General features: G+C 40.2%; 1 protein-coding gene across 8 annotated transcripts in view; it reads left to right on the top strand.

Moving 5' to 3' along the window:
* The window catches only part of UNC13C (unc-13 homolog C), a 769,821-nt gene that overhangs the window by 13,100 nt on the left and 743,357 nt on the right, over positions 1-13,364 (top strand). For all 8 annotated transcript variants that reach the window (XM_033920485.1, XM_033920487.1, XM_033920488.1 and 5 more), the window contains one exon: positions 2,808-2,931. In XM_033920485.1, coding sequence (XP_033776376.1) covers positions 2,808-2,931 — 124 coding nt within the window. The remainder of the gene's footprint in view (positions 1-2,807; positions 2,932-13,364) is intronic.

Genomic DNA, 13,364 nt, shown 5'->3' with positions numbered 1-13,364 from the left:
TTGGCCAGGTACTAGTGACCTGGATTGGCCCCCATAAGAATGGGCTACTGGGCTTGATCCAGTAAGGCTATTATGTTCTTATGTTCTAAATTTCTGGCAATGACTCCTTTGGAATTATTCAAAAAGTACTTAATTGAAGTTTTGGGATTTTCCTCAGAAAATATGCTGCCAGTAAATAAAATATATTATTTGCCAGTAAAGAAAAACAGGAGTTAACCCAGAGATGGAGCAAATGAATATAAGTGGAAAAGAAAATCTTCATGTTACGGATTTCTCAAAACCAGTTTATTGGAAACATCTGAAAGAGCTACTTTACTGATATCGCTTGTTTTCAAGCAAAATGTTAATGCTATATTTAGATTGCACTTTCGTAATTTACAAGTATTATTCCTTGGGAAAAAGGGTTTGGATGTTTCCCGATGTGACAACAAAACACAGGAACGAAGGAAGTTATTTCTAGCAAAGTGAACTGAAGCAATAGCATTAAGTGCTTCATTTCTTTTGGCTTACCCATGCAAGTGTTTGATTAAATATCTTGGAGTGAAATATATATTTACCGGAGCAGTTGAGGGCTTTTTTAGATTTGAAGAAATTGGTGACTGGAACTGATTAGCTATTCTTGTGAACAGCTGTTGAGATAGTGGGACCAGCCGTTAGGCCAATACCGGTATTATTGTTTCATGTAAAATGAGTTTCTCTTTCTTTTCCCTGGGCCTTCTTCCTATTATTGTAGTCTAAGGAAGTTAGTATATTATGTTTAAATTTTGGTATTTTCTCTCAAGACTTTTCTTTCTCAAGACTTTCTACACTTGAGCAAGTGTATTCTTGTGAATTATGTTAATTGGAATAAAATATAACTAGAACAAGCAAACAAACTAACATCCATGTTTTACTCACTTTACCTGCAACTTACAGAATACTGTAAGTTTGAGTGCCCTTGGGGCACTTAAGCAATTGCAGTTATGCCAGGTCTACAGCTGGTGTAACTGCAGTCACATATGTGTAGGTGTGCTGATGCCAGGTTTTGTTGGTATTCTATAATAGGATCCTGGCACCCAGATTCCATTATAGAATAGTAACTAACTGTGTGGCATCGAGATACCTACAAGGAGGGTAATTCTATAACAGTGTGTCTAGATTTATATGCATCTATTAGAATCCTTTTCTATATGAAAAAAGGGCACCTGTTTTCCTATATTGAATACTATTTTAACAGGAAAAAGACATGCTAATAAATTAGGTGCAAACTCTTACACTAGCCATGGAGTTGGTGTAAATATTCATGCCTATATTGTTAGAAAACATGCATATATTATAGGTTTTTAAAAAATAATTTACATGCATAGCTGTGAGTTCCCACCCGTGCTCTACCCAGAATCTGCCCATGTGTTTTACCTACTTTCAAAATACATAGATGACATGCTCACTGTACAGCATCTTAGGCTTGGATTCTCAAAATGGCACCATTCGGAAGACACTGGTAGGTGCACAAACGGCACCCAAGTTAAGTGTTAATTGTCAATGAATGATGCGGTAATTGACCGCACCATTAAAAACCAATTCGGGAAAAAAAATTAGGTGCCACGAAGCGCCTACAAAAAAGGCTCCTGAATTGCTTTTATGCAGACACCAGCACCGAATGTCAAAAAGGTGGGGATTGACCTTCGGCACCACTAAGCGTGATTCTGCATCGAAGATAAATGCCGGAAATGTAGGCCTGTAAAACCCTGGCCTACATTTTCGGCGCTTATCTTTGTCGCAAACCGCGATTCTCAAAACATTCAAGATAATAAAGGGAATAGACTTAGTAGATAAAAGACAGGTTGTTCACCCTCTCCAAGGTAGAGAGAACGAGGGGGCACTCTCTAAAGTTAAAAGGGGATAGATTCCGTACAAACGTAAGGAAGTTCTTCTTCACCCAGAGAGTGGCGGAAAACTGGAACGCTCTTCCGGAGGCTGTTATAGGGGAAAACACCCTCCAGTGATTCAAGACAAAGTTAGACAAGTTCCTGCTGAATCAGAACGTACGCAGGTAAGGCTGGACTCAGGGCACTGGTCTTTGACCTAAAGGCCACCGTGGGAGTGGACTTTTGGGCATGATGGACCACTGGTCTGACCCAGCAGCGGCAATTCTTATGTTCTTATGGTGCTGTAGTTTGAGTGACCTGCGAATGGCGCTGTTTTTCCAGGCACTGGCTGATTCCAGTCCCGTTTTGAGAATCCAGGCCTTAATGCTTAACTTTTGACGACCTGTAGAGAATTTATCGTTATGGGGGCAATTCTGTAAATCAGTGCCAAGAGGTAGGTGCCACAATGAGGTGCTCGTGGTGCCACTTTTATAACATCTTCTGGGTATTCCAAAGCAGTTATAGAATACTAGTGCACTCTAGCATGCTGAAATGTGCGTCATCTTCTGTCATGTCAATGACTGGGGCATGTTGGTGCACCTAAGAGCGCAAGCAGTGCACGCAACTGATAGCATGCTATAATTTCCATGGATCACTTGGCAACATGCTCATGATACACCCAGGCTCCACCCACATGTACACCTCCTTGCGGTTGTGTGCTATTTGATTTACATGCACTAGTTACAGAACAGTGCCTAGCACTTATGCTCGTAACTTTCAATTATTGACAATACTCATGCCACCTAAGAGCTAGTATTCTGTAACATAAGCATGCTGTTGATAATCTAAATTTAGGCACCAAATTATGGAATCACGTTCTCTATTAGTTTGTAGATAACAAAATAATTGGAAAACATTGCAAAAAAAAGAAGAAATTAACCTTATTTCTACTTCTAATAGGAAGGTGCTGGTGAATGGTGGCCATTATGTTCAGAAATCATTCCAAGCAGAAATGAGACGACTGTAATGAAAACTTCGACAATGCATGAAATTTTATTAGATGTGTATTTTGCATTGCCTTCCGGTAAGTTCGTGCTGTTGCCTCTCCAGTTGTTTTAATTCCTTTTTTGTACCTTTATAAAATTACCTTTCAGAAATCTTTTTTTAAAATAATGCAATACAATCTTTATTTGTATATCGCCAATACCTCCATGAAGTTCACAGCGGTTTACATGAATAATTATGGTGATACAAATTAAAAATGAGTATTACAAATATGAGTTGTTAGAAAATTGAGGGCAATCTAAAAATGTCTGGTTGAAGAGGGCAAATACCGAGTTGCTATTTTGTATAGACATCTAGGGCCCTTATACTAAAATGCAATCAGTGTTTGAGGGTAGTTGTTGTGGGGTTTGTTGTTTGTTTGGGGTTTTTTTTTTTGCATTTGTTTCACTTTTAAAAGCAAATGGTAATTCATGGAAAATGCAAACTATCAAGTTTCAATTTATTAAGTATTTGATTAATCGCTTACTCAAATATCTAAGCGATGAACAAATATTTCAATTTACAGATAATACAGGGGTTATGAAAAACAGGTGAACACTAAACAAAACATTTTAAATTAACGACTAACAGAATAAACAGAAAAGGAAAACAAAGGGAAAGGCAGGGTAATGAAATACAAAAATAATGATAGAAAGAAGGACGATTATGGTAAAAAAACAATAGGAGGGAAATAAAAGAGGTAGCCTTATGAAAATAAGTGAAAATAGGCTGGGACTCCTAAATATCATAAGCGTCTTTGGAAAAAAAAGCTCTTAAGAGTACTTTTAAATTTATCTAAGTTCTTTTCTTCTCTGAGATAAATAGGGAGGGAGTTCCAAGTTTGAGGAGCTGTAACAGAGAAGAATTGGGGGAGGCGGGGTGTGTACCCAGGATGTCTTTTGAAATTAATGCACTGAAATGTTCTTTACCATGCATTCATACTATTTGCAGTGATCACAGATGCACTGAACATTTGTTCTTAACATTTAAACATGTCTAAAACCCCACCCAAGTCGACACTTGGACAACCCAAAAGACAGGTTGTCCAAGTGCAGTTAAACCCAAGTTTTGGACATATCCAGGGAATTTTTAGACCCCTGAATTCCACTGTGCGCCCAGAGCTGAAAGGGCATATCTGGAGGAGTGGTTAGGGCGCTATTTGAGCAGGATGTGGGCCGACCTAGACTTGGTCATCCTGCAGAGACAATTAAAGATTTTATGAGACTTATACGTTGTGAGTTAGATGGTGTAAAAGCAGGTATAAGTGGCAAAAAAGGTATCCAAAGTGACCAGATAACCACTGCAGAGACAACGTAAAGACCCACACACACTCCCCCAGTGTTCCCTGATGACCCCCCCCCCCAAAAAAAAAAAAAGATCGGAATAGAAACATATATACCTGTCTCCAGAACATATGAATATAAGAATAGCCTTACTGGATCAGACCAGTGGTCCATCAAGCCTAGCTCAACTTCCTGCTTCTGTCTGCTGCGGCTTTCCTCTGCTTCTGCTGCGATTGTTCTTCTACTGTTCGTGCAGTGACTCACCCCCTTCTTCATGTAACCCCCTCCTTCTCAGACTGAGGTAAAAGGTATCCCTCTTGAAATGAGATTTGTTTTGTAGTCGTGCACACCGAGGGTTAAATTGATACCTTTCCCCAGGAGAAGGAGTGAATTACATAAACAAAATAATAATATATAATAATATGGTATAACCTTGGAATTAAAATAGTTATTAAACATATAATAAAATAAATATAAAGAAGCACTAAGGATTCAAAATTTAAATTAGAAATAATATTTAATAAACAAATGCTGTATATTCTACTTCCCCTCTGTAAAGTTCTTCTTTTTCCTCAGATTTGGGTATTTGAGGCTTTATGTTCTTGCTATGTAGGGTCCCACGTAGGCGCGCTGTTGCTAGCAGACTCTCTCTTGCTGGAACCAACCTACTTCTCTGACTTAAACAAACCAATAAGGGAAAACCCTATCCTAATCTAATAACCCCCACATTTCCTAAAATAACTTCTAAACTAAAAAAAAAAAAAATAATAATAATTGATATACCCTATATTTTTTTCCCTCCCAGAATTTCCTATATCTCAAATCACTAAAAAAACAAATTCTCAATAAACTTTACAACAGATATTCTCAGGAAAAGGTTCCCAAAACAGCTTACCAACTTTTCTTCACCAATATTCTCTTACAATATTTCACAGAAATCCGTCACAGAATCTCTCATAAAATCTCCTCCCAAAAATCAGCACCACAGAAGTCACTCAAAGATCCTCTCAAACATTTCCCAGAAGAGTCTCACAGAACATCACAAAAAAAAATCTCTTCAGACTCTCAAACATTACCAGCATCAATACCAAACTTCAGACCTTAACCAGAATTTCACAGTCCTTCACAAACTCAAATAAAAACCACCATAAATTACCCTCTCACCAGGTACAGAAACCAAAACACCTCCACACAGATCCAAGTCACCCTCCCAGCTGTCAAATCTGACAGTTAGAATGTTCATACAGCTGATGCTGATCTCTGCATGAGGACAGCAGACCTGTGCAAGAGATCAGCAACAGAAAAACTCAAAACTGCACCAATACAAACAATACATAAACCAAACCTCTCAAAACAAGAAAAAGAACACAATTCTTACATTCCAGATCTTATCTACTTCTTTAAACCCTGCTTCACACTCAAGCAACTTTTAACCCTGGTTACATTAAGGCCCTTCGCAAAGGTGGCTCACTAAGGTGAGTGCCTTTAACGCTCGCATTCGATGCGCGCCGAATGGCTGAGCGCCATTGGCCCCTCCCCTTTTAAGGGGAAGCTCCAGATCAGCTGCCAATGATGCTGGAGGGGTGGGCGGAGCTACCTCTCATTGCTGCCCTTCACTTGCTGCTGCTTTCCCCTTGACTCTTTGGCTGCTTTTATTCTGCTTGCCTGCCTCCTCTTCCTGGCTAACTCTCTCCTGCCTGCCTGCCCTGCTCTCCGAGCACGCTGTATCACTCACCATTGGCCCCTCCCCTTTTAAGGGGGAGCTCCGGATCAGCTGCCAATGACGCTGGAGGGGTGGGCGGAGCTACCTCTCGCCACTGCCCCTCACTTGCTGCTGCTTTCCCCTTGACTCTTTGGCCGCTTTTCTCCTGCTCGTCTGCGTCCTCTTCCTGGCTAACTCTCTCCTGCCTGCATGCCTCTCTTTCCGAGCATAATCTAGATACAGATAAAAGCATACGCCTGCAAAATAGGTGTGATTTCTGCCAAGTATGCTAGCATTTTAGAAAGACGCATAGGTAGCTATGGGTCACATTTACGAAAGAGTTGCTCCAACATTATGGAACGCCCACCCCACAACAAGAAACTAATTTAAATAATTTTAAGTCCAATCTTAAAACTTTACTCTTTAAAGACGCTTACAAGATTTAGATAAAAGGTTCATTACAGATAACCCCTTTCCCTGACGTGTTTTCCTTTACCTTTTCTTTTATTTTAAGTATTTATTTTAAAAAATTTTATACCGCTAAAAGTCTCCGCAGTTTCCAAAGTTAACATACATAAAAGCATAAAAATACACATACACTGAAACACACTAATTCAAAATCGTCATACATATAGCTAATGATATAAGAGAAATTCCCTTAACAATACTTTCAACAAGAACTCATCAATTACAGTAAAGGGAAAGCAAAACAATTTCAATAGGAATGACTGTCATACCGTATCATAAATAAGCATCAATGAATAGCTTAGTTTTAAGCAGTTTAAAAAATAAGATGATCCCCCCCCCTCTTCTACTAAGGGCTGACTGTTTCCATCTTCGGGCTGGCTGGATCATGGAGGCTGTGTTTTATGGTGGGCCCTATTTGCGATGGGCTGGAGGTCAAGTCCTGGTGCAGTACTGTCCAGATGGCATTGAGGGGACCAATTCATGGCCTGTATGTATAAATGGCAGAGACGCAAACCTACTAGGCAGACTAGGATCCTGAAGTGGAAGATTTGTGCCTTGTGGACAGTGATTTTAAAACTGATTTTTAAATTTTTATTTAATTTTACTTTCTTTAATTTTTACTTTATGGTTTAGTTGATCTTGGTTTAATTTATGTTGTGTTAGCTTTTTATTTTTTTTTGGGGGGGGGTGTATTTTATATTTTAACATTTATATTATTTTTATATGTTATCTTATGTTTATATTCTATATTTATAGTTAGATTTTAGTTTGGTTTATGTATGGTTTGAGAGGGAGATTAGTTCAGGAGGATGCATTGTAACACCATGTCAAGTAAACAGCTCATGTAATTAGCTCTGTTTTGTTACACCACTATAGAAGCCCATGCTTTGGCTAATGTAAACCATTCAGAACTGACTGTTCCAGTCATTAGTAGCGGTAAGCTTGAATATTGAATAAATAAAAAAAATGCACTTTTGCACAATCCGTCATGCAAATACACAAAAGTGTGATTTTTTTTGCAACTAATGCATACTCTTCAAAAAAGCATGGACTACTAATAGTATTCTTCCCAGGTCAACATAATAAAAAGAAAATTTCCAAAAATGACACTAGAAACAACATAAAACCAACATTTTCTGGCTATACCTTAGTGGTTACACAGTATAGATGATATTACGGAACATGTTCTAGGCCAGTAATGTAAACTATGGTTAAAAAAAAAACAACCCAAACATGTTCAAGCATGTCGACATATTATGCAGGTTAATATAAAGAACTGAATCTAGACAAATGATTTATAGCTCTAAGTCTAAACCTATGAATCTACATATTATATCTAAATATCGGTGAATTTTCAACCGCAAATATAAGCTTCAAAGTTCTGTTGGAAATCAGTGTTTTAGAAAGTGAGGGGCCATGATCGAAACATTCAAGATACTGAAGCGAATAGACATGGGGCTCCTTTTACTAAGCCGCATTAGGGCTTTAATACACGGAATAGCGCGTGCTACATTACCGCACACGCCAGACCTTAACGCCAGCTTTGAGCTGGCGTTAGTTCTAGAAGCGTAGCACGCGGTAATTTCCTGCTTGCGCTAAAAACGCTAGTGCACCTTAATAAAAGGAGCCCTTAGTAGATAAAGACAGATTGTTCACCCTCTCCAAGGTAGGGAGAACAAGAGGGCACTCTAAAGTTAAAAGGGGATAGATTCCGTATAGACGTAAGGAAATTCTTCACCCAAAGAGTGGTAGAGAACGTGAACGCTCTTCCGGAGGCTGTTATAGGGGAAAACACCCTCCAGGGATTCAAGACAAAGCTGGACAGGTTAATGTACACAGGTAGGGCTGGTCTCCGTTTGGGCGCTGGTCTTTGACCTAGGTGCTGCTGCGTGAGCGGATTGCTGGGCACAATGGACCACTGCAAGCAGTGTCTCACTTCCGGTTCACCACACAATTGTTTCCCACGTACTCACCTTTATAGGACCCCCAGGGACCCCTGAAGAAGACTTTTTGTCGAAACGCGGACCGTGTTGGGTCCTGTATCCCTAGCGGACTAGGTCCTTTAAGGCTCTTATGTGGATGGAATTATTTTATGTGGATGATTTTAGTGTACCTTTGGAACTTTGATACTTTCAAATAAAGTCCATTTGGAAACATCATCACTCCACAGAGTTTTTTTGGTTTCCACTGGTCTGACCCAGCAGTGGCATTTCTTATGTTCTTATGTAACAGTTTTTGAAAACTGACTCCTTAATGTTTCTGATACTCGAAATGCTGTAAGGTTTACACATGGCTTTCATGCATTTGCTGATAATGTTTCGTAGAACCTAAGAAACAAGAAGGTAAATTAGAGCCTAACTGAACCCCGGATCTTCAGTTTCTGCTGAAACCGAATCTGTGACTTGAAACTGGCCACTCAGTTTCAGCAGAAACTAAAAACAAAACTCTTCCCCCATCCCCCCAACCTGACTAAAAAAGCCCCTTCCCATCCCATCTGACCACCATAAGCCTTCTCTGGGTTTACCTAATGACCTCTAATTACTTTTTCAAAAGCAGGAATGAACTCCACTTGTTCCTGCCCCATGCTACAATGGTGGGCCGAGACTTTCCATGGCAGTCTCAGCAACTATTTGCAATTGAAATCAGTATGGGCAGATTAATCTAGTAAGCTAATTCTTTGCTGGCAAGATTGCTCAGAAAATTGTATTTAATAGGTGAGACAATTTTCTGAAAGCTTGTTCAGCACATAAAGTTTATATTGGGGGGAGGGGGTTTGAGATCCCCTATGCTTTAATTAAACTAAGAGAATACCAAGTATATAGAGTCTCGGAATGGCCATAATAGAGAAGAGCACAGTATTGGCTGACAGATTCAGGTGCACCAGTTCCCAGCCGGTTAAAGTTTGAGACCAGGAGTGAGTTGGTTGATAATCAGTAGCGTCTTTATTGCCTTCCGGAACGGCAGTAGGTTGTCAATTTCTCTGGTAGCAGGAGCGAGTTGGTTCCATAGTTTAGGCATGCTGTATGAGTATGATCGCTTCTGGATTGTTTCCAGGTAGAGGCGGTTTGCTGGAGAATGAGACAGCCTGAGTTCAAGTTGCGATCGGAGGAGCCACCGAGGGTGGTGGATTGGGAGCTTTCTTGCTTACGTAGTTGTAGTGTGTGTGTGTTGCTGTCCTGTTTTACTAGTGGCGTTCTATCCTATTCTTGTTAATTTTTTTTAAAATTGTAAACCATCTTGAATTACGTTGTATCAAGTTTTTAATAAACAATAAACGATGCACCTCTCAATTCTTGATGTCCTGCATGTTTCTCATATTTTTTGGCTAGCACTATGTTCAACCCACTCATGTAGAACAGCGCTTCTCGGCCTCTCCTTAGCTGGTCGTGTTTTCTGGATTTCCACATTGAATATGTGTAAGGTAGATCTGCATACATGGGTTCTTCGATATCTGCAAAGTTCTAGTGCATATTCAGTGTGGTAAACCCTGAAAACCTGACTGGTTAAGTGTGCTTTTTTAAAAAAAAATAAATTGTAAGGTATCTGCTTTGTGTGCAACTGTTTCACAGTTTATAAATTTAAAGTGAAATTTTTATGTTCTAAGCTATGATAACATGATATACAATCCACTAATTTAGATCAGTAACACTTCCCACCTCTTCTTTTAATTTCATTTTATATGCTAAGGATTATAATGTTTCTGAGCACATCGTCTGCTTTAAACCGAGTAGGAGTACTATAAGCGTTATATGATGTGTTAAACAAGCCAGCAGAAATCTGCATTTTGAGGGATTTGGTGAAAAAGATGTTATTCCAGTTGCTTTGAACATTTATATCCTCTAGAGGTCACTGTGGTATCGCTTTTTTATTGAAATAAAAAATTACTAGCATCCCTGGAATTCAGTCTGTGCATCAGGCAGTTCATATCACAGTTTGTCCATCTTTACTGCAAAATTGCTTTTTATGATTCCAGATATAAGAAGGGTGGGTTGAAGAAAATCTGTAAAATTGATCTCTGTCCCTTTCTCTATCTTTGGTTTTCATCTTGCACCCATCTCCCCCTTAGGGGGTAAGTTTTAAAAGGCTTGTTTGCAGGTAAAGCAGCAGTTTTCCAAAATTGCCAAGAAACTATTTGCTTAAATGTGCACAAATACGCTCAGTATACATAAGAAGATTCAATCAGTTAGAAGGACTCTAAATAAAATTACCCTCTAGATCAGATGTAGAAGTTACACTAACTTTCAAAAATTACTTCACAGAGAATACATGCATAAAAACATAAGAGCTGCCATACTGGGACAGACCACAGGTCCATCAATCACAGGATCCTGTTTCCAGCAGTGGCCAACCCAGGTCAAAGAGTAAAACATATTTTATGCTGCTTATGCTTAAAATAAGCAGTGAATTTCCCCACATCCATCTTACTAATGGCTTATGAACTTATCTTAGGAAATTATCCAAACCTTTTTTAAATCCTGCTAAGCTAATTGCTTTCACCACATTCTCTGACAACGAATTCCAGTTTAATTGCACATTGAGTGAAGAAATATTTTCCTCCTTTGTTTTAAATCTACTACTTAGTAGCTTCATTATGTGCACAATGGCTCTTTGACACACATCAAATTTATGTGATACTTGAGAGGGTCCAGAGGAGAGGTTAGACAAACTGGGGCTCTTTACTGTGGAAAAGCGGAGACTGAGAGGAGACATGATACAGACGTAACCGAAAGGTTAGACAAACTGGGGCTCTTTACTGTGGAAAAGCGGAGACTGAGAGGAGACATGATACAGACGTATAAAATCATGAAAGGCATAGAGAGAGTGGAGAGGGACAGATTCTTCAGACTAGCGGGGACAACAAAAACAAGAGGTCATTCAGAAAAACTGAGAGGGGACAGATTCAAAACGAATGCAAGGAAGTTTTTCTTCACTCAGAGGGTGGTGGACACCTGGAACACGCTTCCAAAGGAGGTAATAGGACAGAGTACAATACTGGGTTTCAAAAAGGGACTGGATGACTTCCTGGAAGCAAAGGGGATTGCAGGGTATAGATAGAAGGCTACTCTACAGGACATAAGCGAAAAGCGTATGTGAGTTTTAGGGTAGGAGCACTATCAGGTCCTGGACCTGAGGGGCCGCAGCGTGAGTGGACTGCTGGGCACGATGGACCTCCGGTCTGACCCGACAGAGGCAATTCTTATGTTCTTATGTGTACAAGTGTATTTTATAAAATGTGTATAAGCCTAAACTGGCCAGGTTGGATAGACTTATGCATATCAAGGGTACATATGTGTAATTTTATGTATGTGGGGAGTAGTTCTCTAATACATGCCTGTTATTTGTTTGCCTGTTATTTGTTTGCCTGGAAAATCCTCTAGACCACCAGGGAACATTAAGGCATGCTGGGTGGGTGAGGGCAGGGGGGGGGGGCGCACTCTAAAGAAGGTCCTGATGTATGTGGAAGAATTTGAGGGGGCACTGTACTATGTGAAGGGGGTTGAGAAGGGATGCTGTTCTATGTAGAGGGAGGGGGGAAGTCAGCTTTTGCTCAGGGAGGAGAGGGAACTACAGTCCTAAGTGAACGAGATTACAACTGCATTTTGAGTGGTTCCATTTATTTATTTAAAACATTTATAGCCCACATATCCAAAGAACTATGTGGGTTACATAAAAACATTCATAAAAGTTACAGAAACAGGACAAAAAACACATTCCCTAACAATCAATCTATTCTTCATCATACAGAATAAGAAACAATAAAACAATTCTATAAATTTAAACCTGAGAAGGATCTTTGAAAAAAGTAGGCCCAGAAGATAGTGTTCTCTGAGATCCTACCAGTACCGAGGGCAGATGTGAAAAGGCAGGAGGAACTACAATCAATAAATACGTGGATGAGGAGATGGTGTGAGGAAGAAGGATTCCACTTCGTGAGGAACTGGACGGCGTTCTGGGGCAAGAGCAAGCTATACAGGAAAGATGGACTGCACCTGAGCGCAGCAGGAACTAGACTCCTAGCAAACAACGTCAAGAGAGGAATAGAACAGGCTTTAAACTAAGAAGAAGGGGAAAGCCGACAGTTGACAAAGGGTCGACGATTCGGAAGACGGTATCCTGTGAAGATACCGAGGGGAAAAATGGCTGGGAAGGAACAAGGGACAAACTACAGGAGTCGACTAACCCAGAAGAAGTGGTTACAATGTCTGCAGCAAAAGAGAAGAAAATATGGACCGAAGCACAGGGAAAGGAAAGGAGGACAGCAAAATACCAGGATCTAAAGTGCATATATGCTAATGCAAGGAGCCTAAGAAACAAAATGGGGGAACTAGAAGCCTTGGCCAACGCAGAAGACATCGACATCATTGGAATCTCTGAAACATGGTGGAATGAGGAAAGCAAATGGGATACAGCACTACCGGGATACAAGCTCTATCGCCAGGACAGAACAGGACAAAAAGGAGGTGGAATAGCCCTATACATAAAAGAAGGCATACAATCCACACAAATGGACACAGCAGAGACGGCCAGCAAGCCGGAATCTCTATGGGTTAAAATACCGGGAAGGAAAGGGCCTGAAATAAAGATGGGCCTGTTTTATCGCCCACCGGGGCAAACCAGAGATATCGATGAGGAAATGGAAGCCGAGATGAAGCGTGAATGCAAAAGCGGCAACACGGTTATTATGGGAGACTTCAACTACCCTGGGATAGACTGGAGGCTTGGAAGCTCGAAATGCGCTAGGGAAACAAAATTCCTGGAAGCTACACAGGATTGTTTCATGGAACAGCTTGTTAGAGAACCGACGAGAGGAAATGCCACTCTGGATCTAATCCTAAATGGGTTAAGGGGACCTGCAAAGGAAGTAGAAGTAGTGGGACCGTTGGGAAACAGCGATCATAATATGATCAAGTTCAAGATTGAGGTAGGAGTGTCAAAAGGCAAGAGATCCATTGCGACAACTTTTAACTTCAGGAAAGGAAACTACGAAGCAATGAGGGAATTAGTAAGGAAGAAACTTAG

The sequence above is a fragment of the Geotrypetes seraphini genome, chromosome 14, assembly GCF_902459505.1.
Source record: "Geotrypetes seraphini chromosome 14, aGeoSer1.1, whole genome shotgun sequence".
Taxonomy (NCBI): domain Eukaryota; kingdom Metazoa; phylum Chordata; class Amphibia; order Gymnophiona; family Dermophiidae; genus Geotrypetes; species Geotrypetes seraphini.
This window is presented reverse-complemented; position numbering and strand designations above follow the sequence as displayed.